At 47.4% G+C, this 27,656-nt stretch overlaps 1 protein-coding gene across 1 annotated transcript in view; it reads left to right on the top strand.

Annotated features, from left to right (window-relative positions):
* The window catches only part of VAX2 (ventral anterior homeobox 2), a gene marked incomplete at its 3' end in the record, with an annotated part of 30,724 nt that extends 9,219 nt beyond the window's left edge, over positions 1–21,505 (top strand). Inside the window, exons 2-3 of the mRNA XM_081333315.1 lie at positions 17,497–17,744; positions 21,185–21,505. Coding sequence (XP_081189441.1) covers positions 17,497–17,744; positions 21,185–21,505 — 569 coding nt within the window. The remainder of the gene's footprint in view (positions 1–17,496; positions 17,745–21,184) is intronic.
* Between the last annotated feature and the right edge of the window lie 6,151 nt (positions 21,506–27,656).

The following is a 27,656-nucleotide window of genomic DNA, read 5'->3' as shown; positions in this document are numbered from 1 at the left end:
GGCTCCGGGACGCGATTCGGAAAGCGTGTTTCTCATTCCTGGGTGGGTATTAGTGACGTTTGAACGGTTGGCGGGTCGGGGACCAGCGCAGCCACAAATGGAGCCCTCCAGATTTCTGGCTAACGGGCTCCACTTTTGGCTGGCATTTAAGGGGCGTTCAGCAAAGTCCCTCCGCCCCCCTCGCCCCCCACGCGCCACGGGATCGGCTGGGTTCTGCAGATCTGCTTAAAAAAAAGGGGGCGGCGGGACTAGATCCCCACCGCAAGCTCAGAAAGCCGAGGCGAAGGGCTGGGGCGAAATTTCTCCCTGGAACACCCCGCTCCTTCCATCCAGATCCTACCCCCCCCCCCGATTTAGTAGACCTGGCATCCAGACAAGGAGATCCACTGTGTGTTTGTGTGAGCGGGCGGGCATGCGTGCCTGCAAAAATCCGTTTGCCTTCGAAACTGCTGCGGGGTGAGGGGTGGGGGCTTCCGCCTCGGACCCGCCTCCCTCCCGGTGGCGGAAAGTCAGGTGTAAAAATCGGAATATCGGTGAATATTTGTGATGAATAAGAGCTGACGGCGGACTGGCCGATTATGGGCTATCAAGCCAGTGTTGACATGTGGCGACCACGGAGGTATAAGGCAGGACCAGATCGTTCATCACAGTAGGTAATAATGCCAGATAATGTGTAATAAGAGCGGGGGCGGGGAATTAATCACGGTGGGTTTTAATACCGGGTAGTGCATAACAGTGGAAGATATTAGCAGGAAAAAAAATGCCAAATAGTTCGTCAGAATCAATTATACTGTAAAGGTCAATGGAGATTTTCAATCATCCAGGTCAGAATTTCCACAGACATTTTTATCTCTGCACTTTACGATGAACATCCTTCAAATGGAGCGGAGGGGGGGGAGGAAAGCTGTTTCTGGGTCCGGGGCTTCTCCAGGAGTGATCACTAGGAACCTTGGAGGTCATCTAGTCCAGCCCTCTGCTCAGGCAGCAGACCCTAAACCATTTGAGACAAATGCTTGTCCAGTCTCTTCTTAAAAGCCTCCAGTGTTGGAGCATTCACCGCTTCTGGAGGCAAGGAGTTCCACTGGTTAATCGTTCTCACTGTCAGGAAATTTCTCCTTAATTCCAGGTTGCTTCTCCCCTTGATGAGTTTCCATCCCTTGCTTCTCGTCCTGCCTTCGGGCGCTTTGGAGGATAGCTTGACCCCACCTCTCCTCTTCTTTGGGGCCGCCCCTCAAATACTGGCTTTCACGTCCCCTTTAGTCTTCTTTTCATCAGATTACTAGACGTGCCCAATCCCTGCAACCGTTCTTTGCGTATTTGAGCCTCCAGTCCCCCGTTGTTGCTCTTCTTTGCACCCTTTCTGGGGTCTCAGCCCTCCCTCTGGGCTGTTTCTCCAGGAGAGGGGTGCAGGGTCACTTCACATCTCTGGGGGGGGCAAAAAAGAGGAAATATTTGCACAGAGACGGAAAAGAGCAGCGTGTTGATTGGTTTCAATCAATCTCTCAAACCAACAGGTTGTAAAGTTGGCAGGGTTGCCCAATCATGCTATAGGGCAGGGGTCTTCAAACGTGGCCCTGTTATGACTTGTGGACTTCAAATCCCAGAATTCCTCAGCCAGCTTTGCTGGCTGAGGAATTCTGGGAATTGAAGTCCACAAGTCATAACAGGGCCACGTTTGAAGACCCCTGGTATAGGGTATCACCAACATGTGGCTTCAGGCCCGCTAGACTCGTGCCCCCATCTCAAGGGGGCAGCCGTATTATTGGGGGTCAAAAAGGGGTCAGGCCCTGGGGCCTGCTGGCAGTTTGGACAGGGCACAATCACAGGAGACAATTCGACTCACACCATCTCGTTCCCACATTCAAGGTGTGTCTACGGTCTCTCCTTAAAACCTTGACGTGGGTGAAGATTTGGGGATACGGGTAAGTCCTCGACTTACAGCCGTGCATTTAGAGAGCGTTCAGAGTTACGATGGCATTGGGGAAAAAAGGGATTTCCACCCCCCCACCCCCCAAATCGTTTTCACACTGCATCCCCATCCTTTCCGCGATCCAAATTCGGCCACTTGGCAACTGACTCATAGTTATGGCAGTGGCAGCGTCCTGGGGTCAACTGCTACTGCTAAGCTTGTAAGCCGCCCTGAGTCTTCGGAGAAGGGCGGGATATAAATGGAATTAAAAATAAAAAAAAATTAAAAAAACCCCTTTTGCGACCTTCTGAACATGCAAAGTGAAGAGGAAAGCCAGATTCACTTAACGGCTGGGTTACTAACTTAACAACTGCAGTGATTCATTTAACAGCTGTGGGAAGACAGGGGGCAAAGTTCATTTATCAACTGTCTCACTTAGCAATGGGGGGGGCTCCGTTGTGATCGTAAGTCGAGGACTGCTTGTACTGGCCAGTGCAGGAAGCCATCCACTACCTCCTCCTCCACACCGCCCCTCACTCCAGCCATCCTCGCCCGCTGCTATTTGTTTACTCTCTCACTAGCACTGATGATGTTTCCTAGTTGGGTCCTGAAACATCTGCAAGGAAACCACCCAGCTCAGAGAGCACCCAGGACCCCACAGTCCTCCTCCTCTCTTTTTTTTATTGAAAAGTTTTAAAATACATTTTTAAAAACATAAACTCACTCCCTCCCCCTCCCCCCCACTTCCCCTCCCTTCCCCTCCCCCCACCCCGACTTCCCAGAGCTGAATACAGGGTATTAACTTTAACCAACTTAAGCTAAAATATACTAACTGACTAAAAAAACACTTTAAATTCTATCGCACTTTAACTCCCCTTAAACATAACTAAATAACTAAATAATAATAACTAAATAATAATACATCATATAATGCTAATGCTCACTCATATACTAAATGAAACTTTCTAGTCCCATATTTATTCTGAATATAATCGATCCATCTTCTCCATTCCAAAATATATCTCTGTTGCGATTGTTCTTTCAAATATGCTGAAATCTTTGCCATTTCCGCCAAATTAGAAACTGCCTACCACTCTTCTATAGTCGGCAGTTCCTCCTTCTTCCAATATTGCGCTACTAAAAGTCTCGCTGCCGTAATTGAATTCAACATCAATTTAGTGTCTATAACAGTAAAGTCTGTAATAATACCCAACAAAAACAACTGCGGAGAAAACCTTATCTTTTTCTTAAATATCTTTTGCATATTCCACCAAATTTTAATCCAAAAATAAATATATAAATAAATAAATAAATAAATCCAAAACCATATATGATAATACGTTGCATCCTCACAACCACACCTCCAACATTTAGGCTGATAATTCGGATACATACTTGATAATTTTTTTGGATTTAAATGCCATCTACTGTATAAAACATCTTATAAAAATTCTCTCTTAAATTTTGTGCCTGTGTAAATTTTACATTTCTGACCCATATCTTTTCCCAGATATCCATCGTTATGGGCTCCTGAAAATTCTGGGCCCATTTTATCATACAATCTTTAACAAGTTCCGTTTCTGAGTCTATTTCTATCAATGCATTGTATATCCTCCTTATATGCGCTGGACTTTGATCTCTTATTTGTTTAACCAAATTTTCATCGGTTGTCGAAATACCAACTTTCTGATCTTCCTTCCATCTAGCTTGTAACTGCCCATACTGAAACCAAGTTTGTACTATTTTCCCTTTTTAAAAAATATTATATGGCTTCAATTGCCATACATTCCTTTCCATCCTAAGAATTTCTTTATATGTAGTCACATCATGTTTAAATCCCACATTTATATTTTCTATCGCATGTTTAGGTATTGCCCAAATTGGTATTTTATAATTTAGCTTATGTCGATATTTTTTCCAAACTTGCAACAGGGCATACCTTAATATATGTGTCTTAAAGATATTATCCACCTTCTTATCATACAATAAATATGCGTGCCAACCAAGTAATAAATCAGATCCCTCAATATTCAGTAATCTCCCTTGTGTTAGATTAAACCAATCGCTAATTGATGATAAAGCTGCAGCCTCATAATATAGTTTCAAATTGGGCATTTTAAGACCACCTCTTTCACGTACATCTTGCATTATCTTAAATTTTACTCTTGGTCTTTTCCCTGCCCAAACAAATTTATTAATACCTTTCTGCCATTCTTCCAAATTTGAATCTTTTTTGAGTATAGGTATCATTTGAAACAAAAATAAAATTTTTGGTAAAACATTCATTTTCACTGCTGCAATTCTTCCCAATAAAGACAATTGTAATTTTTTCCAACTATCTAACTCTTTTTGTATTTTTAACCATAACAATTCATAATTATTTTTATATAATTTCGCATTTGAAACTGAAAGATATACCCCCAAATATTTAATCTTTTTAACTATTTCAAATCCTGTTAATTTTTCTAAGACTACCTTTTCTTCCGTGGTCATATTTTTAGGCAATATTTTAGTTTTTTGCGTATTTATCTTAAATCCAGAAACTTTTCCATATAACAATATTATCTCCATCAGGTCTACAACCGACTGAGTCGGTTGACTTAATGTAATAACCAGGTCATCCGCAAACGCTCTCAATCTATAATCTTGATCTCTTATATTAATTCCCTTAATTTTATTTGAATCACGTATCTTAATCAATAATATTTCCAGTGTTAAAACAAACAACAAAGGTGACAACGGGCACCCCTGTCGTGTACCCTTTTCAATATTACATGCTTCTGTCCTCCTCTCTTAAACCCCCCCTTCCTTCCAGCACTGATAATGTTACCTAGCTGGGTCATGAAATGTCTACAAGGAAACAACCACACTCAGAGAATACCAAGGACCCCACAGTCTCCTCCTCCTCCTCCTCCTCCCCCCGAACTTCACTTTCTTCTAGCACTGACAATGTTCCTGAGCTGGGTCATAAAATATCTGCAAGAAAATGAACAAGCTCAGAGAGCGCCAAGGACCCACAGTCCTCCTCCTCCTCTTCTTGCATACCTTCTCTAGTACTGATGATGTTACATAGTTGGGTCATAAAATGTCTTCAAGAAAACAACCCAGCTCAGAGAGCACCAAGGGCCCCACAGTCATCGTTCTCCTCCTCCTCCTCCTCCTCCTCCTCCTCCTCCTCCTCCTCCTCCTCCTCCTCCTCCTCCTCCTCCTCCTCCTCCTCCCTTCTAACCCTGATGATGTTCCCTAGTTGGGTCATGAGATGTCTGCAAGAAACCACCCAGCTCAGAGAGCACCAAGGACCCCACAGTCATCGTTCTCCTCCTCCTCCTCCTCCTCCTCCTCCTCCTCCTCCTCCTCCTCCTCCTCCTCCTCCTCTTCCTCCGCTGTGACTTCCTACCCCTCTATCCTGCCTGGGGAGCTGTGCTATGTTGCCTATTCTGGCCACTTCCCGAGCAAGGGCTACGTTTCTTTTCTTTTAAAAAAAGTTTTCTTGATTTTCTAGTTCTACATTTAAATATTTAAAAAGCAGCGTGGCGGCTGAGTTGATTGATAATTCAATTACGTGCCAATATCTTTACTACAAGTCCCAAACTATGCCATTCGGTATCTCCTCTCTTTCCCCCTTGGTGTGTTTACTGTCTCATGTTTAAACTAAGGCAATTCTTATTATATCAATTAAAAAGAAATAACTTTCTCACCTTTATCAATAATGTTTAGTTTATATATATCCTGGTTTTCTTAACATTTGATCTTCATAGACAATCAATGTCCTAATTAGTTTTTTCCCAATTTTTGTTGTTGTTGTTAGCTGCGAAGTCGTGTCTGACCCATCGCGACCCCACGGACAACCTTCCTCCAGGCCTTCCTGTCCTCTACCATCTTCTGGAGTCCATCTAGGCTCACGCCTACTGCTTCAGTGACTCCATCCAGCCCCCTCCTTCTCTGTCGTCCCCTTCTTCTCTTGCCCTCAACCTTTCCCAGCATTAGGCTCTTCTCCAGTGAGTCCTTCCTTCTCCTTAGGTGGCCAAAGTATTTGAGTTTCAGCTTCAGGATCTGGCCTTCTAAAGAGCAGTCAGGGTTGATCTCCTCTAGGACTGACCAGTTTGATTGCCTTGCAGTCCAAGGGACTCGCAGGAGTCTTCTCCAGCACCAGAGTTCAAAGGCCTCAATTCTTTGGCGCTCAGCCTTTCTTATGGTCCAACTTTCACTGCCATACATTGCAACTGGGAAGACCATAGCCTTGACTATACGCACTTTTGTTGACAGGGTGATGTCTCTGCTTTTTAGTGTGCTGTCTAGATTTGCTATGGCTTTCCTCCCCAGGAGCAAGCGTCTTTTAATTTCTTGGCTGCAGTCCCCGTCTGCGGTGATCTTGGAGCCCAGGAAAATAAAATCTGTTCCCAATTTTTAGTTTCCCATTAATATTTAACTTAAACATTTAATATTTATAATTTCCAAGTTTTAAATGACCACAATTCCCTTTATCACAATTCATCACAAAATCTAACGTTCAGAATGCACGTCTTATCTATTTAAATATATTCTATTTCTCACCATCTTACATCAACTAATTGATAATGCAGTATAACACTCTTATTTTCTATTAATTTCCAAATGTCTTAAATTTGGTAACCAAAATTTTCACTTATTTCAACATTAAATACTTCCTCTCTTTTTCTCTTGATGTCTACTATCTCATCTTTAAGCCCTGAAATTTTTATTATAACAGCTAGTGAGGGCTATGTTTCTAATCACACCTGTGTCCCGGTGAGCAATTTTCCTGGATTTTCCCACAATGCCCCATTTCCAACATGCAGGAAATGGACCCGCCCCGTTGCCTTCGCCTTCCGCTTTGGTGATGTAATCCACAAGTAAGGCACAGGTAGTCCTCGCCTTAGAACGGTTCATGTAGTGACTCTTTGAAGTTACCCAAAAAAAAGGGACCTGGCTGTTTTTCACACTCACAACCATTGCCACATCCCCGGGGTCACATGATCAAAATTCGGATGCTTGTCAATCGATCCATATTTGGGAAGGTTGTAACGTTGAAGGGCTGTCCCATCTTACGACCTTTCTTCCCGTCGTGGGTGAGTTGAATCCCTGAGGTTGTTAAGTGAGTCTCACGGTCGCTAAGTGAATCCGGCTTCCCCATTACGACTTTGCTTGTCAGAAGATCGTAAAAGGGGATCAGGTGACCCCTCCCAAGGACGCTGCGACCGTCATAAATAGGAGTCAGTTGCCAAGTGGCTGAATTTGGACCAGGTGACCTTTGGGGATGCCACGACAGTCGTAAGGGTGAAAAACGGTCATGTCCCTTTTTGGAGTGCCGTTGCAACTTTGAAATGAACTGCCGTAAGTCGAGGACTGCCTGTATTCCAAATGGCGGTTTCTCCAGAAATAATTTCACCGTAGAATCTTTTTCAAATTCTGTGTTTCGGACAAACGTTCTGCTATTCTTGCTAGAAATTCCCCAAAATGTCATAACGTCACCTGCATTCAGATGGCGTAACTATATTGATATGCTTTTTTCCGAAATAAGGTGTGCAACTTTGTGGGCACACACACACACACACAGACACACACACAATGCTAACAAGTAAAAGAGAGCCCTGTTTGTTACTATACCAGCTTAGGACAGTGTGCATTTTACAACCGAGTGTATTACAGGCCTTTCTGTGAAAATATACGCCGGTCCTACTTTCACCACAAAAGCCGGCTAGGTGACTTTGGGCCAGTCGTTTTCTCTCGGCCCAGCCCACCTCACAGGGTTGTCGTGGGGAAAAGAGGAAGAGGAAGGAGTCTTAGCTGTCTTTGCCACCTTGAGTTACTTATAAAAAAATAAAGGCGGGATAACAAATGTATAATAAAGTAAACAAATGTACACTAACAGGACTCTGCAGAAGGTATAATACCAGATTTAAGTGATTCAATATTCTGCTCTTACACTTTCATTAATGCTTCAAAAAATGCTTGGGTCTGCTTTGTCCTTCCTTCCTTCCTTCCTTCCTTCCTTCCTTCCTTCCTTCCTTCCTTCCTTCCTTCCTTCCTTCCTTCCTTCTTTCCTTCCCCTACGTAGTTCAGGAATGCTAACAGATTTTCCTGTCTATTTTTCTATTGTTGTTGTCTAGTCACTAAGTGGTGTCCGACACTTTGCGACTCCGTGGACCACAGCCCATCAGATACCCTGCCCCCTCCCCCCCCCCCCCCGTCCTTCACTATCTCCGGGAGTTTACCCAAATTCATGTTCTTCGACCCTTTCTAACTATCTGGAGTTCTGCCATCCCTTTCTCCTTTTGCCTTCCATCTTTCCCGACATCAGGCCTTTTTCAAGGAGCCCTCTCTTCTCAGATGAGCTTCGCCTTCAGGATCTGACCTTCCAAAAGACAGTCAGGGTTGACTTCCTTTAGGATCGACCGAATGGATGGATCTCCTTGCAGTCCAAGGGACCCTCAAGAGTTCATTGTTATTTCTATCTCCCTTGTCTCTCTCTACCTGTCTTTAACTAGGGCTTGTCTCTGCTCCTGGGTATCTCCGGTCTGTGGACTTCGCTTCTCCTTGCAGACATGTCGCATGCTGGGGGGGGGGGAAATTACATTTTCTCCCCACATATCTGCCCAAGGCTTTTATCCCAAGGCTTCCCAAATTATCCCAAATTGGGCCAAAGCGGTTTTTCTTTGGGCAATGTCACGCAAGTTCATCACACAATCACAACAGGGACATTTCAACTAAAGCGTTCTGCCTACCTTGGGCGAAAAGGTCTTTTGGATGATGGGGGAGGGGGGGAAAGGTTTGGGAAATATTGTTTTATTCCTTCAAAGCCTACAAGCCATGGGAGGTGAATTCTAGGGAGATTCCTTTGATGCTCTGACCTCCAAACAGAAGAAAAACTAGATTTGTTGAATATATATATATAATTTTTTTATTAAGCTTTATTATAAAATACAATTACGGAAAAAACAAATGTTAGAAAACTAAGAGAAAGAAAGAGAGCTGTGGAGAGAGAGAGAGAGAGAGAGAGAGAGAGAGAGAGAGAGAGAGAGAGAGAGAGAGAGAGAGAGAATGAGAGAGAGAGAGAGAGAGAGAGAGAGAGAGAGAGAGAGAAGTGGCAATTTTCCATTTTTCCTGTGCAGCAGATTGCAAAAAAAAAAAAAGCAACCTCAGCGTTGGCTTTGGATTTCAAAACATTTCGATCCATTTCTGTAAGAAGAACACCACTCCAATCATCACAAAATCTAGAATCAAAGTTTCATATTTTTTTTCAGTTTCAAGCAAAAAGTCCAGAAGTGGTTTCCAAGTAATACTGGATAAATGTTATTCTTTAATTAAAGCGTTCAGTTTTGCCCTCTCCGTTATTTATTTATCTAGTAAATGTATAGGCTGCCCATTTCCCTGACAGAGCAACTCTGGGAGGTTTAGTAGAACATAAAAAGATAGATAGAAAAGCAATCAAAAATTTACAATTATGCAACCCCCCCGCCCAAAAAACCCCCCTCTTAATTCCATCGCCTTTATCATCCATTCTTCCATTCACGCATCTCTCCATTTTTCTGCATCTACAATTCTTGCCGCCGTTATGATATAGAAGAACAAAGGACCGCATTTTCTTTCAGGTTGCTTATCGATCAAACCCAAAAGCAAAACATCTAGTTTCAATTTCATATTTATTTTAAGACTCTTCCGAATGAAAGTAAAAATCTGATCCGAGTGTTTTTTTGCTTTGTTGCAATTCCACCGCAGATGATAAAACACACCCTCTTTGCATTTCCAACCTACGAACTCCTTTCTACGTTTTTGACAATGCCTCGGGTGTTAAATGGCATCATCTTATTAAAATTTTCTTTCAAAGAATAATACAGTATCAATCTCAACCTTAGCGAAACCCCACCACGTTTATTCCTGAAATTCAATTTCAAACTTACTTTCTGTATCCTCAAAACCGCCGCTTCTCCTGTCTAGGTTAAATCTTGATTTTAATTGTAACTATATGAACCCCTGACAAATGCATCCTCCCACCCCCATTTTTTTTCTTTCAACTCCAAATTAAGTTCACCTTTGGTAAAAGAGCGAGATGGGCAGCAATCCAACTTAATAAATAAAATTAAATCAATTAAATGTAGTATTTCACCACTGGTCCACCAAATCGGTTTTATTACAATTGTTTTTATAAAATAATGCTCCTTAGGGTGACAACTAAAAAGCTATTTCAGGAGAAAGCCTTTTTGTTTAGGAGAAAAACCTTCGCCCTCACCTTATACTCAGATATTCAGGTATTCCTCACTATTTCAAGCCTTCTTTTGCATTTAAACCTCCTTAGCATAGCATGCCTAACGAAACGATTCTTAAAATTTGCATTGCCTTTGGCTTTATCATAATACCACCTTAATTAGTACCTTATCATATATTTTACTGTCTATCTCTATATATCAACAGATTATACATAATACACAAATAGTTTTAAGTAGAGCATATATATATATATATATATATATATATATATATATATATATATATATATATATATATATATATTGTATATAATGTGTTTTATATATGTATAAAACACATACATAAAATGTATATATATATATACAGACAGACAGACATATTGCTGATGCTCTATTTAAATGTATTTGTTTAGGTATATATTATGTGTTTTATTATTGTTGTATATCAGTGATTGTGTGAGTTCTGTAGATGTGATACACTAATATAAAATAATTAAATAACCATGCCACATGCAGGCATGCCCCCCAATTCTCAAATCATGGCCCTCCAAATTTAATAACCGCTTATTCTTCAACGTCACCCATTCCTTCATCCAAACAAAACAGCAAGCATCAAAATATAATTTTAAATCTGGTAGATCCAATCCTCCTCTCTCTTTAGCATCCTGCAACAGTTCATATTTAATTCTCATTTTTCTTCCCCTTGCCATTTAACTTAGAAATACCTTTCTGCCATTGTTTAAGGAAAACATCCGTAATCAGATAGTGGTAATGTCTGGAATAAAAACGAGATCTTAGGTAAAATATTCATCTTGATTATGAAATTTCTATCTGGTAAAGAAAGTTGTAATTATATCCTGCAATACCTTTTTAATATCTTTCCAGTCACATAACTGTTCTCTTTCATAATGTTTTATTTTTTAAATAACTTAGAATTTGTATTAGTCGATATAACTCCAAGGTATTTCCCATTTTTTCCCTTACACTTTAAATTCTGACTTCGTCATCAGTATTTAATGATCCTGTACAGTCATATTCTTAACCAAGAGCTTTGTTTTCTGTTTGTTTATCTGAAAACAGTCCAAAGCAGCATTCAGCTTCTCCATTAAATATTCCATTCCATTTTGAGGATGTTGCAAAATCAAATCAAAACGAAACGATCAGCGAAGAATCTCGATTTATACGTTTCATTTTGAACCTTCGAACCCAATATTTTCTCACCCTCTCTAACGTCTCTAATCAAAATTTCCAAACTAAACGAAAAAAATAAAAGAACATCCTTGTGTTTTACCCTTTTGAATCACACACGGCTTGGTGAATTCTCCATTAGCAGTAATATCAGCCTGCTAAGATGTACAAAATGACTTATTTCATTATTTTTATTTATTTAGTCAACATATATACCGCTTTAATACCTTGAATAAAATTTCTCCGTATCTGGAGAAGTCCGTATTTCCCAAAACTTTAAACATACAGGAAAATTTAAATCGTGGAAAGCTTTCTCCGCTTCCAAAAATATTAATCTTGCTTCTTTTTCATGTAAATGTTATTATTATTGTAAATATTCAATAACATCCAAGACAACATCATGTTTTCTTTTCACTACCTTGTTGGGATAAATCCAGTTTGATCCTTATGAATAAAGGTTTGCAAAAAAATCTTCTTCAGTCTTTCAGCCAATATTGCAGTAAAAATGGTTGTTTAACAATGAAATCGGTCTGTAGTCTTTTTATTGTTAAATTTTGAGGGATTTTTATTTTTTTGCAATAAAGCCATACGAGAATGAAGCATTTCAGATCCTTTGCCAGACAGAGCTCATTACAGTCCTAAGCGGTTAAACGTTCGTTGCCTTGAATTACTTATAAAGCAATAAAGGCAGGAGAAAAGAAGAATCTAAATAAAATAAAAACAAAATTAAAAAGTGATCCTCAAAACCACTTGTAGTATTGACCCCAAAGTCCATCCACTCCTGGGGCTTTACGTATTTCCATTTTTCTAACGGCATCTGATATTTCAAAGGTGGTTGTGTTATGGATATTTTTTTGTAGGACACATCTCTCGTTTCCCAAATCAGTTTCCTGCTTTTTATTCAAATGGGTGTCAGAATTATGAAAGGACCAAAAGGCCATTTTTTTTTGCAAGGATCCTTTCTGCTTGTTTGTTGGCTGGCTTCAAGGCAGCTAAACCTTGCTTGCTTCCATTATTTCTTTATTGTTTCATTTAAAACGTAGCTTAGTGTGGGATTTTGCACAACGGAGACACACACGGGAGGGAAGACCAAGGACAATATTTCATTTTTCCTGAACAGCAACAATGTATGAACAATCTGGAATCATAAACCTGGGATCTTTGGAAAAAAACAAGCAAATATATATTTCCAGCCTGCAAAAAACAACAACAAAAAAAAACAGTCCACTATGGCTTGCAAATCCAGCCGGACAGCTATGAGGTGATGGATCTGCCATTCTTTCGGCTCTTCCATTATTGTTTGATTGGTTTAGTAAATCTATATTTTAATGCTCAGCGGTCAAATTGGTTCATAGTCTGGGCCGGGGGGGGGGCGTGGGGGGGGGTGGCAGGGCTTTATAAATTACCGTTGGCAGCATTGGTTTTGTAAAATTTTTAAAAGGCCAGTCTAGAAAATGTACAATTTTTATTATTTATTTATTTTGTTTTATTTTATTATTTATTTTATTATTAATTAATTAATTAATTAATTAATTAAAAAAATCCTTTTTGTGGCCCAATGAAATGGATTGGGATTTCAGCTCATGCAAAATGAGCTGTTGATAACTGAGAAGTAAGAACAAGGTTTTAAATTTGATTTACATTCAGAAAATGAAGTAGTGAACCATTTGTCTGGAACAGAATAGGGTCCCCTGCTTGAGAAGGGGTTGGACTAGAAGATCTCCGAGGCCCCTTCCAGCACTATTATAATTGATTGGTTGGTTGGTTGGTTGGTTGATTGATTGATTGATTGATTAGAAAGGCATAGGGTCTCCTGCTTGAGCAGGGGTTAGACTAGAAGATCTCCAAGGCCCCTTCCAGCACTATTACGATTGATTTGAATGGCATAGGATCTCCTGCTTGAGCAGGGGTTGGACTAGAAGATCTCCGAGGCCCCTTCCAGCACTATTATGATTGATTGGTTGATTGACTGATTGAAGCCTGCATCGTTGCTTTTCCTATTTCCACCCACCCCACCATGACCTTGTGGGCTACGCTGGGCTGCGGAAACCACCCAAGGAGCTTCCACAGTTGAGCAGGGATCAGAGGTGGCCTTCCCTACCCAAACAGGACCCCAGCCTCGCCCTGCTGGCTGCCCAGGGGGGAAGCGGAGCCGAATCCTGGGGGACCAGACAATGTGCAATCGGGAGGCGGGCCGGAGGTTGTGCTTCCCCTTGGAAGGGATGGTTTTACCCAGCAAATCTGGCAGGCTTGGCGAACGAAGCTGCTTAGAAAAAGACCCTTCCCTTTGACAGGACAGGACCCCTGCCCACAGAAGGCGGGACTTGTCGTCTTTGTGTTGCCGGGGAGCAAAACCCCGCCATGAGGAAGTCAGGCGACGTTCCTGTTTACAGCCTTTAGTTGGCCTTGCTGGCTGACCTTATTTATTTATCGGCTTAGCGTGGCAGCTTGGATGAGGTTCTCCAGTTAGGTCATGAAATGTCTGCAGGAAAACCATCAAGCTTAGAGAGCATCAAGGATCACGGAGTCCTCCTCCTCCTCCTCCTCCTCCCCTCCTCTTTTCTAGCACTGATAATCTTACCTAGTTTGGTCATGAAATGTTTGCAAGAAAATCACCAAGCTTAGAGAGTACCAAGGACCCCACAGTCCTCCTCCTCCTCCCTAGCACTGATAATCTTACCTAGTTTGGTCACGAAAAGTCTGCAAGGAAACCCACCCCCAGCTCAGAGCGCACGAAGGTCCCCAACTGTTATCTATTTTTTGTTATTTTGCTTTTTAAAGGCGTTGCGGCCATGCCACCTCTCTCACGCACCAATGTTGCGTTTGTCTTGCACGGATCGGTCACCCCTTCTGGGGCAGAGATTTCAATACAAGGAGAAGAAGGAGAGAGGCCTAGCTGGGCGATTAAAACCAGGCTGAGCGTCCACCTTAATTGAAGTGCAGGAACAGGTTTGTTTCTGTTTTCACGCACTGGCAATACACACAGAAGCCCCAGGGCCTCCCAAGGGTGCTGAACACACTTTGCATTGTCCTTCTTCCCCAGCATGGCCAAAAGCTAATAATTTAAGGCAAACGGTGCTTGTGAATCTAAGGAGATTTCGAGTGAGTTGCAGCAAAACGGGGCGATTAGGAACAATGGCAGCTGCAATCCAAGCTCTCTGAATGTTGGAAAGGAAGCAAATTGGAGCCCTCTGTGTGTGTGTGTGTGTGTGCGTGCGCGCGCGTGTGTCTCAGTGCCTTTGAGCCACTTCCAACTCCTTGTGATCGCCTGGAGAAGCCCCTGCAGTTTTCCTGGCAAGGTTTTTCCGGAAGTGCTTTGCCATTGCCTTCTTCCAAGGGTTGAGAGGAAGTGGCTGGCCCAGCCGTCTTTCTGCTTTAAGGCAGGACTAGAACTCGGGGTCGTCTGTTTTCGAACTGGTCATCCATCACTCCATCAGAAGGACCCCTCCGTATCTACTCACCGGCGGAAAAGGAGATCGGAACATATTATGGGCTTCCATCAACTTGTTTATTCAACACCCCTGAGGCAGAACTGGAAGGGCCACGGATTTCGAGGCTGGCCTTTCACGAGAGGGCCAGAGTGGGGAATGTGTCCCTCTCTCCACCCCCACCCCCCCTCCCCTTGTGACTGGGGAAGAGGGGCAACTCCCACGAAGAGCATTGACGTCACAGCCACAGAGCCTGGCCCCAGGTGGAGAGCCGGCAGGGCAACTGAGTCCTATGCGACTCCCCCAAGGGCTGGGATGGAGGAGGGCGGGGACCCCGGCGATGTGGTGGCTCAGTGGGTTAGGACGCTGAGCTTGTCGATCAGAAGGTTGGCAGTTTGGCGGGTCGAATCCCGAGTGCCGCGTAGCAGAGTGAGCGCCTGTTACTCGTCCCAGCTTCTGCCAACCTAGCAGTTCGAAAGCACGTAAAAATGCAAGTAGAAAAATAGGGACCACTGCGGTGGGAAGGTAACAGCGTTCCGTGCGCTTTTGGCGTCTAGTCATGCCGGCCACATGACCACAGAGACGTCCTCGGACAAGCGCTGGCTCTTCGGCTTTGAAATGGAGATGAGCACCGGCCCCTAGAGTCGGAAACGACTAGCACACATGTGCGGGGGAACCTTTACCTTTACCTTATGGGGAAACGGAGTCACCACGTTTTGGTTTATGGGGCTTTTGGGTTGTTATCATTGTTGCGAGTTGTCCAGGGTTGTGTTACGTAAGATGGGTGTCTGCATAAGTAGGTAGGTAGGTAGGTAGACAGAAAGACAGACAGACAGATAGATGATTAATGGATAGATAGGAGATAGATAGAAGTTAGATAGAAGAGATAGATAGATAGATAGATAGATAGATAGATAGATAGATAGATAGATAGATAGATAGATAGATAGATAGATAGATAGGTCTCCCTTCGCTCCCACACGTATTATTTGAATCGAAGGAGACCATCTAAGCATCAATAATCCACAGAAGCGAAACCATTTGAAATCATTAGGTTGTTGCCCTGTTAAATCAAATCTCTGTATTTGCTCTGGTGTCTTTGTCTTCAATTGGGTCTGGTCTGTTTCTTTCCTCTGGGTTCGTCTGATTTGAGTAGAGGGTCTTATCCAATTTTGTAGTCGCTGCTTGGCTTTCAATAAGCTGTCTTTGCTGATCTTTGGCATCCTCTATTTTAGCGTTACTGTCTTCCGCTTGATATACTTCTGGAGTCGTCGGCTCTTTAGATGAGGTCAATCAGCCACGCAAATGGCAGCCCGGGAAGGCCGATGACGCCGGCGTTGGCTGCAGATGACTTTTCACAGGCCCACAACCCAGGGGATCTAACACACACACACACACACACACACACACACATTTTTTAGAGGTGTCAGTTAGCTAAAGTGCATTCCTCAGGAATTGCTTTTGTCACTGAGCATGCAGTGCTCTCTTCCTGCCAGCAGGTGTCTCTTTGGGCAAAGGTGGGGCGCAGATTCCCCCCCCCATGTCCCTCGGCCTCCCCCCTCTCTCTCCAAGGGCCACGGATGGGGCCACGAGCCACTCCTCCCTTCCCCATTTAGCCCTCTCTGAGAAAAACACACACACACCCCGTTCAAAAACGGGCATTTCTCTCCCAAGTCTGTGTGCTCCTTCCAGCGCCTTTTGGGGTAACCAAACGGCCCCCTCCCAGCCATTGCTCCCAAATAGGGGGGGCCGCCCGATGTGTCAAACCACAGTGCCCATAATTCTCAGCAGCAGGAATATGCTGGGGGGGAATTGAAGGCGTTGTGGTCCAGACCATCTGAAGGATACGCAAGGCACTGTGTGTTAAAGCTAAGCCAGGCGTCTCCAAAACCTGGCAACTTTTAAGACTTGTGGACTTCAACTCCCAGAATTCTGGGCGTCTGGGCGTTGAAGTCCACAAAGTTGCCAAGTTGGATGGGGAATTCTGGGAGTTGAAGTCCACAAAACTTAAAGTGGCCACGTTGGCTGGGGAATTCTGGGAGTTGAAGTCCACCAGTCTTAAAGTGGCCACGTTGGGTGGGGAATTCTGGGAGTTGAAGTCCACAAGGCTTAAAGTGGCCACGTTGGGTGGGGAATTCTGGGAGTTGAAGTCCACCAGTCTTAAAGTGGCCACGTTGGCTGGGGAATTCTGGGAGTTGAAGTCCACCAGGCTTAAAGTGGCCACGTTGGCTGGGGAGTTCTACAACAGTTCATTTCGTGACCGTTCAAAGTTACAACAGCCCTGGGAAAAGTGATTTGTGACTGTTTCTCACACTTACGACCTGTTGCAGTATCCCACCCCCCAGGGTCACATGATCAAAATTCAGTTGGTGGGCAACGGACTCCTATTTATGACGGTTCGCAGTGATCCCCTTTCGCAACCTTCGGACAAGCAAAGTCAATGGGGGGAAGCCAGATTCAATTAACCTCCCTCTTACTAACTGAACAACTCCACTGACACACTTAACGACTGTGGCAAGGAAGGTCGCAAAATGGGGCAAAGCTCACTTGACAACTGTTTCACTCAGCGACAGAAATGTCGGTCTCCTTCGTGGTCCTAAGGAGAGGACTACTGGTCATCCTAAAAGAAAAAAGTTGGATGGGGAATTCTGGGAGTTGAAGTCCACAAAACGTAAAAGTGTTTTTATGCTAATTTCAAGACTCTCCTGCACGGATCGGGCTCCGGTTTTTCTTTGCTTCACCCCAGGTGCCCCGAAACTCCGAGGGAGGGGAGGAATGATGTCTCTGCCTTTGTCGGTTTCTCTAGATGCAAAAGGGACAATCCGGGAGATCGTCCTCCCCAAAGGCCTGGATCTGGACCGGCCCAAGAGAACCCGCACCTCCTTCACCGCGGAGCAGCTGTATCGGCTGGAGCTGGAATTCCAGCGGTGCCAGTATGTGGTGGGCAGGGAAAGGACGGAGTTAGCAAGGCAGCTCAACCTTTCGGAGACCCAGGTAAGAGAGAGAAAGGGAGAGGGGGGGAGGGAGAGAGGGAGAGAGAGGGGGGAGAAAGGGAGAGAGGGAAAGAAGAAGGTGGAGAGAGAGGGAGAGAGGAAGAGAGAGGGGGAAAGGGGGAGATGGAGAAAGGGAGAGAGAGAGGGGTGAGGGGGGAAGGGGGAGGGAGAAAGGGAGAGAGGAAGAGAGAGGGAGAGAGAGAGGGATGGAGAAAGGGAGAGGGAAAGAAGAAAAGCGGGAGAGAGGAAGAGAGAGAGGAAGAAAGAGAGGGGGAGAAAGAGAGAGAGGGAGAGCGGGAGAGAGGAAGAGAGAGGGGGGAGAGAGGGGGGGAGAAAAAGGGAGAGAGGGAGAGAAGAAGAGCGGGAGAGAGGAAGAGAGAGGAAGAGAGGGGGGGAGAAAGAGAGAAAGGGAGGGAGAGAAAGAGAGAGGAGAGAGGGAGAGAAAGGGAGAGAGAGAGAGAGAGAGGGAGAGAAAGGATGACTCAGCCATAACCTCCCTGGGGCTTCCATAGCTTGCACGTCTGGTGGCTTCCTCTCTGGAGAAACTTCTCTGAGGGCTTCTTGTGCTCTGAAGAAGACCTGATGCCTCTGGAAGATCAGGGCAGTCTCAGGGCTCCACGGAGAGTGGCTCAAGAAGGAATGGACTTCAGAGATCACGGGTGTCCCTAAAGTGCTTTTCCCAAAAGGCAACCGGACTTTCTTGGGTTTATTTCCTCGAAAACATTCAGCTTCTCACCCAAGAAGCTTCTTCACTTCTGACTGAACGACGGGGAATGGAAAGGATTTGTGCTCTTTGCAGTCATCTGCTCATGAGTTCTCTTTCTGAGAGTCGTTGAGAGAGGCCACTTGCCGGTTTATCTGTATCCTCAGACCCAAAGCTGAGGAAGCTTCTGGGATGGGAAGCGAAACGTCTTCAGAGAAAAACAAGGAGGTCCAGTTGCCTCTTGAAAAAGCCCCTTTGGGACAACCAGGACCTGGAGGACGGAGAAGCTCCATAGACACCTGGAGCCTCAGAGTCACCCGAATCAGGGTGTAAATGGCTGTGGAACTCAACTTGAAGAAGGCTTTGCCTTTATCGGGGGGTGGGGGTGCCTTAGGAGACCCCTCTTTCTATCCCCTTGATTCCTAGAGGGACCCTTGATTTTCTTTGAGCTGGGTCGTTCTCTTGCGGACCTTTCATGACCAAACTAGGTAACGTCATCAGTGCTAGAGGGGAGAGGGGTTTGCAGAGAGGAGGGGGAGGAAGAGAACCGTTGGGTCCTTGGTCTTCTCTTGCTGGCTTTCTTGCAGACGTTTCATTACCCAACTGGGTCACGTCATCAGGGCCACTGAGAAAGAACCCCCGAGGGCGAATTCAGCCACGATTTCCTGACAGTGAGAATAATTAACGGAGCGGAACAGCTTTCCTCCAGAAGTTGTGGCTGCCCCCATCACTGGAGGCTTTCCAGAAAAAGACTGGACAGCCGTTTCTCCGGAATAGCATAGGGCCGTGGTGGCGAACCTATGGCACGCGTGCCACAGGTGGGCACGCAGAGCCCTCTTTGTGGGCACACGCGCCATCGCCTCAGTCCTAGGCCTTCAGCTGGGTTTTATAAAACCTTTTCGCTTTTAGGCCTCCGCCGCCGGGTGCAAGGAAAAAAAAACTTTCAATCAATCAACTTCAACTTCTCATGGGGGAAAAAAAAAAGATCTCGCAAAGTTGGAGTTGATTGATTGAACTTTTTACTCCCACCCAGTCTGCCGTTACCACCGCAGCCACGCCCACCCAGTGAGCCACGCCCACCCAACGGGCCACGCCCACCCGGCACCTGACAATACATACGTGAGTTTTGGGTTGCGGTTTGGGCACTCGGTCTCAAAAAGGTTCGCCATCACTGGCACAGGGTCTCCTGCCTGAGCAGGGGGTTGGACTAGAAGACCTCCAAGGTCCCTTCCATCTCTATCATTATTATTATTATTATTATTATTATTATTATTATTATTATTATTATTATTATTATTATTATTATTATTATTATTGTCCCTCGCATAGTCAGCCACATGGCCAGACTGGGTTTGGCAAGTTTGCTTCTCTTAGTACTCGGTTATTCCCGGCCTGGCAGCCCTGTCCTTCCCCAGGCTGGCCCTCCTCTCTGCCCACCACCACCATCAACCTTCTTGGCCAGAGCAGGCAGTGACCTTGGGAGAAGTTGGCAGCGCCATAATTTTGCCAGCTCAGCGGTCAGGAGCTGAGAGGCTGCTGGGGCTTTGCAGTTCTGCTGAGCCCAGCTGAGCAGGAGGACTCAGCCAAAAGCAAGGAGGGCATTTCCCGCCCCCCGCTGGGGTCCTCTCCAGCGCCCCCCCCCCCCCGCAGGTCTTCCTCCAAGGACTGGCTGAGCAGGGCAGTTCCTGAAGCCCGGCAGGCAAGGGGCGCATGCTCAGAGGTGTCCTGAGCTGCTCAGGGCTCTGCTCTAGCATGCCAGGTGGACAAAGCGCCAGGTAAGGCCTCTCTCTGGAGGGAGGCCCAGGTGAGCTGGCCGGGAGGCCAAAATTAAGGGGCCGGAGGCTAAAAGACCCACAGAACAGCTGCAGGCATTGGGTAGGTCCGGTTGAAGGACGAGAAGGAGCAGGGGAGGGGGGAACACCATAGCAGGGTATTCCGATATTTGAGGGGCTGCCCCAAGGAAGGGGGGGCGGGTCAAGCTCTTCTCCAAAGCCCCTGAAGGCAGGACAGGAAGCAACTGATCAAGGAGAGAAGGAACCTGGAATAGGAAGGGAGGAAGGAATCAGGTGGGAGAGGGGAAGGAAGGAAGGAATCGGGAGGGAGGGAGGAAGGAAGGAAGGGAGGAAGGAAGGAAGGGAGGAATCGGGAGGGAGGGAGGAAGGAAGGAAGGAAGGAATCGGGAGAGAGGGAGGGAGGAAGGAAGGGAGGAAGGAAGGAAGGAAGGGAGGAATCGGGAGGGAGGCAGAAAGGAAGGAAGGAAGGAAGGAAGGAAGGAATCGGGAGAGAGGGAGGGAGGGAGGCAGAAAGGAAGGAAGGAAGGAAGGGAGGAATCGGAGGGAGGCAGAAAGGAAGGAAGGAAGGGAGGGAGGAATTGGGAGGGAGGGAGGAAGGAAGGAAGGAATTGGGAGGGAGGGAGGAAGGAAGGAAGGAATTGGGAGGGAGGGAGGAAGGAAGGAAGGAATTGGGAGGGAGGGAGGAAGGAAGGAAGGAATTGGGAGGGAGGGAGGGAGGAAGGGAAGGAAGGAAGGGAGGAATTGGGAGGGAGGGAGGGAGGAAGGGAAGGAAGGAAGGAAGGAATTGGGAGGGAGGGAGGAAGGAAGGAAGGAAGGAAGGAAGGAAGGAAGGAAGGAAGGAAGGAAGGAAGGAAGGAAGGGAGGGAGGAATCGGGAGGGAGGGAGGGGGGACGGGAGGGGAAGAGAGCAGCCCTCCCAGCCTGACCCCCCCTCCTCCCCCCGCAGGTCAAGGTCTGGTTCCAGAACCGGCGCACCAAGCAGAAGAAGGAGCAGAGCCGCGACTCGGAGAAGCGCAGCGGCGGCGGCCCCTCCGAGGCTCTGGCCACCTGCAGCCTCCTGCGACTGCTGGAGCAGGGCCGGCTCCTCTCCCTGCCGGCGCCCCCCGCCCCGCCCGCCGCCCCCCTCGCCTTCGCCGCCCCCCGGCCCGCCGGCCCGGCCAAGCTCCCGGCCGCCCACGGGCTGGCGCCCTCCGCCTTCGAGCCCTACGCGCGGCCGGGCCGGGAAGAGGGACCCCCGCGCGGACGCCAGCCCCGCAGCCCCCCGTGAAAGCGGGGTGGGGGGTCCCCCGCGGGGCCCAGGACTCGGAGGCTCCCTCGGGATCGCGGCCCAGGAGGAGCCGCTCAGCCGCCCCGCCCCCCAAAGGACGCGACCCGGCCCGCGTGGGTCTCTCCCCCCCCGCAGCCTCCCCCTCCCCCCCCGACCACCCGCCCACCCCTCCCCGACTTGCCGAGCTTCGCAAGTGGAACCTCCGACAGCGTCTACCAAACGGCAGCCACCCGGGGTGCGTGTGCGTGTGTGTGTGAGAGTGTGTGTGCGCGCGTGGGAGTGGGTGCGCGCGCGCGTGTGGATGGGCGACCCTTTCACGGAAATTAAACGACAGCTCCTGGCTAACGCGGCTCCCTGCTGTGACTGGGTGGGTAAGGGGGGTGGGGGGCTTTGGCACCAGCTGGGATGGAGCGGGTGGGGGGGGAGGCTTTTCCTTCCGTGGCCTCTCCGAGCAAGAGAGACTTGGGGGGAGTGGGAGTGTGTGTGTGTGTGTGTGTGTCCGGGGGGGGGTTGGGCAGCCTCGACGGAGGGGTCCAGCAGAGGCCGGCTTTCCAAGAGGGAAGCCCCTTTGAAACGGTGAGGATGGGGGCTCTGGCCCCAAAGGGGCTGCAGGACAGACATTGCCTGCCCCCCCACTCCCCCCCACCCCCATGGATGCTGTAGGGGCAGAACTGGAGAGAACATTGAAGGGAGATGAGGCAGTTCTGCAATGTTTTTTATTATCTTAGCATCCCCTTCATCTCTTCCTTTCATAGTTCCTTCCTTCTGCCCTACCCTTTCTCCTTTTTCCCTCCCTCCCTCCCTCCTTCCTTCCTTCTTTCCTCTCTCATTTCCTTCCTTCCTCTCTCCTTCCTTCCCTTCCTTCCTTCCTTCCTCTCTCATTTCTTTCCTTCCTCTCTCCTTCATTCCCTTCCTTCCTTCCTTCCTTCCTTCCTCCCTCCCTCCCACCCTCCCTCCCTCCTTCCTTCCTCCCTCTCTCATTTCCTTCCTTCCTCTCTCCTTCATTCCCTTCCTTCCTTCCTCCCTCCCTCCCTCCTTCCTTCCTTCCTTCCTCTCTCATTTCCTTCCTTCCTCTCTCCTTCCTTCCCTTCCTTCCTTCCTTCCTTCCTTTCTTCCTTCCTCATTCCCTCTCTCATTTCCTTCCTTCCTCCCTCCTTCATTCCCTTCCTTCCTTCCTCCCTCTCTCCCTCCCTCCTTCCTTCCTTCCTCCCTCTCTCATTTCCTTCCTTCCTCCCTCCTTCATTCCCTTCCTTCCTTCCTTCCTCCCTCCCTCCCTCCTTCCCTCCTTCCTTCCTTCCTCCCTCTCTCATTTCCTTCCTTCCTCTCTCCTTCTTTCCCTTCCTTCCTTCTTTCCTTCCTCCCACCCTCCTTCCTTCCTTCCTTCCTTCCTTCCTCATTCCCTCTCTCATTTCCTTCCTTCCTCTCTCCTTCATTCCCTTCCTTCCTTCCTTCCTTCCTCCCACCCTCCCTCCCTCCTTCCTTCCTTCCTTCCTTCCTTCCTTCCTTCCTTCCTCCCTCTCTCATTTCCTTCTTCCTTCCTTCCTTCCCTTCCTTCCTTCCTCCCTCCCTCCCTCCTTCCTTCCTTCCTTCCTTCCTTCCTCTCTCATTTCCTTCCTTCCTCTCTCCTTCCTTCCCTTCCTTCCTTCCTTCCTTCCTTTCTTCCTTCCTCATTCCCTCTCTCATTTCCTTCCTTCCTCCCTCCTCCTTCCTTCCTTCCTCCCTCTCTCATTTCCTTCCTTCCTCTCTCCTTCTTTCCCTTCCTTCCTTCTTTCCTTCCTCCCACCCTCCTTCCTTCCTTCCTTCCTTCCTTCCTCATTCCCTCTCTCATTTCCTTCCTTCCTCTCTCCTTCATTCCCTTCCTTCCTTCCTTCCTTCCTCCCACCCTCCCTCCCTCCTTCCTTCCTTCCTTCCTTCCTTCCTTCCTTCCTTCCTCCCTCTCTCATTTCCTTCTTCCTTCCTTCATTCCCTTCCTTCCTTCCTCCCTCCCTCCCTCCTTCCTTCCTTCCTTCCTTCCTTCCTTCCTCTCTCATTTCCTTCCTTCCTCTCTCCTTCCTTCCCTTCCTTCCTTCCTTCCTTCCTTTCTTCCTTCCTCATTCCCTCTCTCATTTCCTTCCTTCCTCCCTCCTTCATTCCCTTCCTTCCTTCCTCCCTCTCTCCCTCCCTCCTTCCTTCCTTCCTCCCTCTCTCATTTCCTTCCTTCCTCCCTCCTTCATTCCCTTCCTTCCTTCCTTCCTCCCTCCCTCCCTCCCTCCCTCCTTCCCTCCTTCCTTCCTTCCTCCCTCTCTCATTTCCTTCCTTCCTCTCTCCTTCTTTCCCTTCCTTCCTTCTTTCCTTCCTCCCACCCTCCTTCCTTCCTTCCTTCCTCATTCCCTCTCTCATTTCCTTCCTTCCTCCCTCCTTCATTCCCTTCCTTCCTTCCTTCCTCCCTCCCTCCCTCCTTCCTTCCTTCCTTCCTTCATTCCCTTCCTTCCTTCCTTCCACCCTCCCACCCTCCCTCCCTCCCTCCTTCCTCCCTCCCTCATTCCCTCCCTGCCCTGCCCTTCCCTTCCCTTCCCTTCCCTCCTTGTCCCAAAGGTGGTTTTTTTGAAAGGCAACTGGACTTCCTTGTTTTTTTTCTTCTTTGCACTTTTTCCACTTTTTTTGTAACAGTGGTGACCAAAATTGGATGCAATATTCCAGGTGTGGCCTCACTAAGGCTTTATAAAGCGGTACTAACACTTTGTGTGATTTTGATTCTACGCCTCTGTTTATACAACCCAGGATTGTGTTTGCTTTTTTTGCTGCTGCCACACTTGCCTGGCTCCTTCCCCTCCCTCCCTCCCTCCCTCCCTCCCTCCAGAAGCCTGACGGGAGCCCCATCGGAGTCCCAGAAACTGCTCTTGCTCTGACTACCCTGCCCGGAATTCTAGCTGATGTCCCCACCGGCAGGGGATGATGGGCTGTAAAGCCAGGGAAGAAACCAGCCACCTCATCCGGGAGGGATTCAGAGGGTGCAGCCAAGTGCCTGCCAGCCCCATGCTTGGAACTGTCAGCTCCCCAGTTACAGAAACAGAATGAGTGAATGAATGAATGAATGAATGAACTGGTGTTCCAACACAAGAGCATTGAGGGCCTCTTAACATTGATGGGGGGCAGGGTTAGGGTCCTGGGCTGTCTTGAGAGCAGATGCTGACTTCAAATTTTAGCATTATGTGTTCATCACAGGGGGATGACCTATCACACACACACACACACACACACACACGGACAGACACCCCCAGACACCCACTCCAAACATCTCCCACAACTGCTTAATATTTGGCAGCCCAGCTTCCTTCACGCTTTAGGGAGAAATCAGATGAAAACGGCTGCAAAGGAGACACAGACGTCCTTCTAAACCAGGGGTAGGCAACCTTGGCTCTTTTATGACTGGTGGACTTCAACTCCCAGAATTCCTGAGCCAGCATGACTCAGCTTGGAAGCCTCTCCCTTTCCCCTCAGCGTGGCTGGCTCAGGAATTCTGGGAGTTGAAGTCCACCAGTCATGAAGGGGCCTAGGCCTAGGCCAGGGGTAGGCAACCTTGGCTCTTTTATGACTGGTGGACTTCAACACCCAGAATTCCTGAGCCAGCATGACTCAGCTTGGAAGCCTCTCCCTTTCCCCTCAGCGTGGCTGGCTCAGGAATTCTGGGAGTTGAAGTCCACCAGTCATGAAGGGGCCTAGGCCTAGGCCAGGGGTACACAACCTTGGCTCTTTTATGACTGGTGGACTTCAACACCCAGAATTCCTGAGCCAGCATGACTCAGCTTGGAAGCCTCTCCCTTTCCCCTCAGCGTGGCTGGCTCAGGAATTCTGGGAGTTGAAGTCCACCAGTCATGAAGGGGCCTAGGCCTAGGCCAGGGGTAGGCAACCTTGGCTCTTTTATGACTGGTGGACTTCAACACCCAGAATTCCTGAGCCAGCATGACTCAGCTTGGAAGCCTCTCCCTTTCCCCTCAGCGTGGCTGGCTCAGGAATTCTGGGAGTTGAAGTCCACCAGTCATGAAGGGGCCTAGGCCTAGGCCAGGGGTACACAACCTTGGCTCTTTTATGACTGGTGGACTTCAACACCCAGAATTCCTGAGCCAGCATGACTCAGCTTGGAAGCCTCTCCCTTTCCCCTCAGCGTGGCTGGCTCAGGAATTCTGGGAGTTGAAGTCCACCAGTCATAAAAGAGCCAAAGTTGCCCACCCCTGTTCGAAACGAAGCAAAGAAAGGCCCAAACTCATTTAATTACTTTTGCTGCTTTTTTAAAAAAAAATCAATGGCAAGGGAGGGGAAAAAACCCACACAAAAATAATTGTGATCGTGACACAGACGTTGTCCAAAAGAAGGAAAAAAACAACAACACACAAAGGGCGTTCAACAAAAAAAGTGCAAAAGTAGGACAACAAAATGAATCATACTGAGATACGTCATTATGGCAATAAACAGGTACAATTCTATAGATGCTTCTTTAGTGCAAATATTGGTCAAGGTGAATATACAGATAGTCCTCGACTTACAGCGGTTCGCTTAGTGACCATTCAGAGTTACGACGACGCTGGAAAAAGAGACGTATGACCATTTTCCACCTTTACGGCATTTGCAGCATTTCCTGCCCCCCCCCATGGTCATGTGATCAAAATTCGGACACTGACTCCTATTTATGACGGTCGCAGCGTCACGTGATCCCTTTTGTGACCTCAGTGGGGAAGCCAGGTTCACTTAACAATTGTGTTGCTGACTTAAAACAACTGCTGCGATCTGCTTAGCGACCGTGGCAGGGCAGGTCGTAAAATGGGGTGAAACACAACCGTCTTCAGCGACAGAAATCTGGGGTCGCAAGTTGAGGACTGCCTCCACACAATCCACTCATGGTGGGCAAGCTCAATCAGCTTTTCAATCCCCCCGAGTGAAACGTTTATTTATTTATTTTTTATTTATTACATTTATTTTTTTCCAGTGCTGCAAGCTTCGATGTGTGTCCAGACGTTAGGCGTGCGTTCAAGACCACGTTGTGAATTTTAGCTTTGGTTGCACAATCCCATTGACACAATCCACTACTCTCTTCCCCAAATTTGCTAAGTGGAGAGACACTGTCAAAGGACGTGTTTTAAAAGAGCGTTGTCCTTATTCCCTCTGGCTAACAAAAAGTCCCAAGCTTTGGAAAAAGGCAGAAGGCAGAAGGCAGCCCTGTTAATTTATTACTGTTGTCTCTCTCTCTCCCCCACAAGCAGAAAAATTATCTGCAAACCGTGCCCCCCCACCCTCCATCCAACAATTGAAAACTTCTGCTTTAGCCCCGTTGCCATCCAGAGCAGTTTCTAAAACAGGGGCAACTTTCAGATGGGTGGACTTCAACTCCCAGAATTCCCCACAGTTGTGGGATTGAAGGGAACAAAACTATCACACACACACACACACACCCAAGCTTGGTTTTAAGGTCCTTTACAAAGAGTCTCCTTGGCCAAGGATTTGTGCCGCTTTCAGATGGGTGGACTTCAACTCCCAGAATTCCCGACAGTTGTGGGATTGAAGGGAACAAAACTATCACACACACACACACCCAAGCTTGGTTTTAAGGTCCTTTACAAAGAGTCTCCTTGGCCAAGGATTTGTGCCACTTTCAGATGGGTGGACTTCAACTCCCAGAATTCCCCTGCCAGCAATGCTGGCAGGGGAATTCTGGGAGTTGAAGTCCACCCATCTGAAAGCAGCCAACTTTGAAAAAGTTAGCAGGAGTTAATCGGAGAAGGCGATCACCTCCGATGGCTTTAACGTCTTCCTCAAAGAGTCTCCTCCGTCAAAGGCTTTTTTGCCAAAAGCCACAAAAGGAACCACAGTTTTCGAAACGCAGTTTGCACAGCAGGGAAACGAGGGGCAGGAAACCCGGGCATCCATTGTCCTGCGTTGCTAAGAAACTGCAGCCTTGTTGGCTGGGACAAACCTGCGCCGCACAAGCTCAGGCAGGAACGTTCTAACCGGCCGCCCAGCCCTGCGGCCGCCTCCAAGTTTACAGCAAACAGATCTGGCTGTGTGTACAACACCACACACCCAGGGCAGGGCTGAGCTGTCCTGCCGGCCTCTGGATCTGGTATAAATACGGCCAACTGCTGGACGCTCGCTCGCTTTCCTGCAAACCAGCGTGTGT

Source organism: Vipera berus (genome assembly GCF_964194415.1).
Source record: "Vipera berus genome assembly, chromosome: 7".
Lineage (NCBI taxonomy): Eukaryota > Metazoa > Chordata > Lepidosauria > Squamata > Viperidae > Vipera > Vipera berus.
This window is presented reverse-complemented; position numbering and strand designations above follow the sequence as displayed.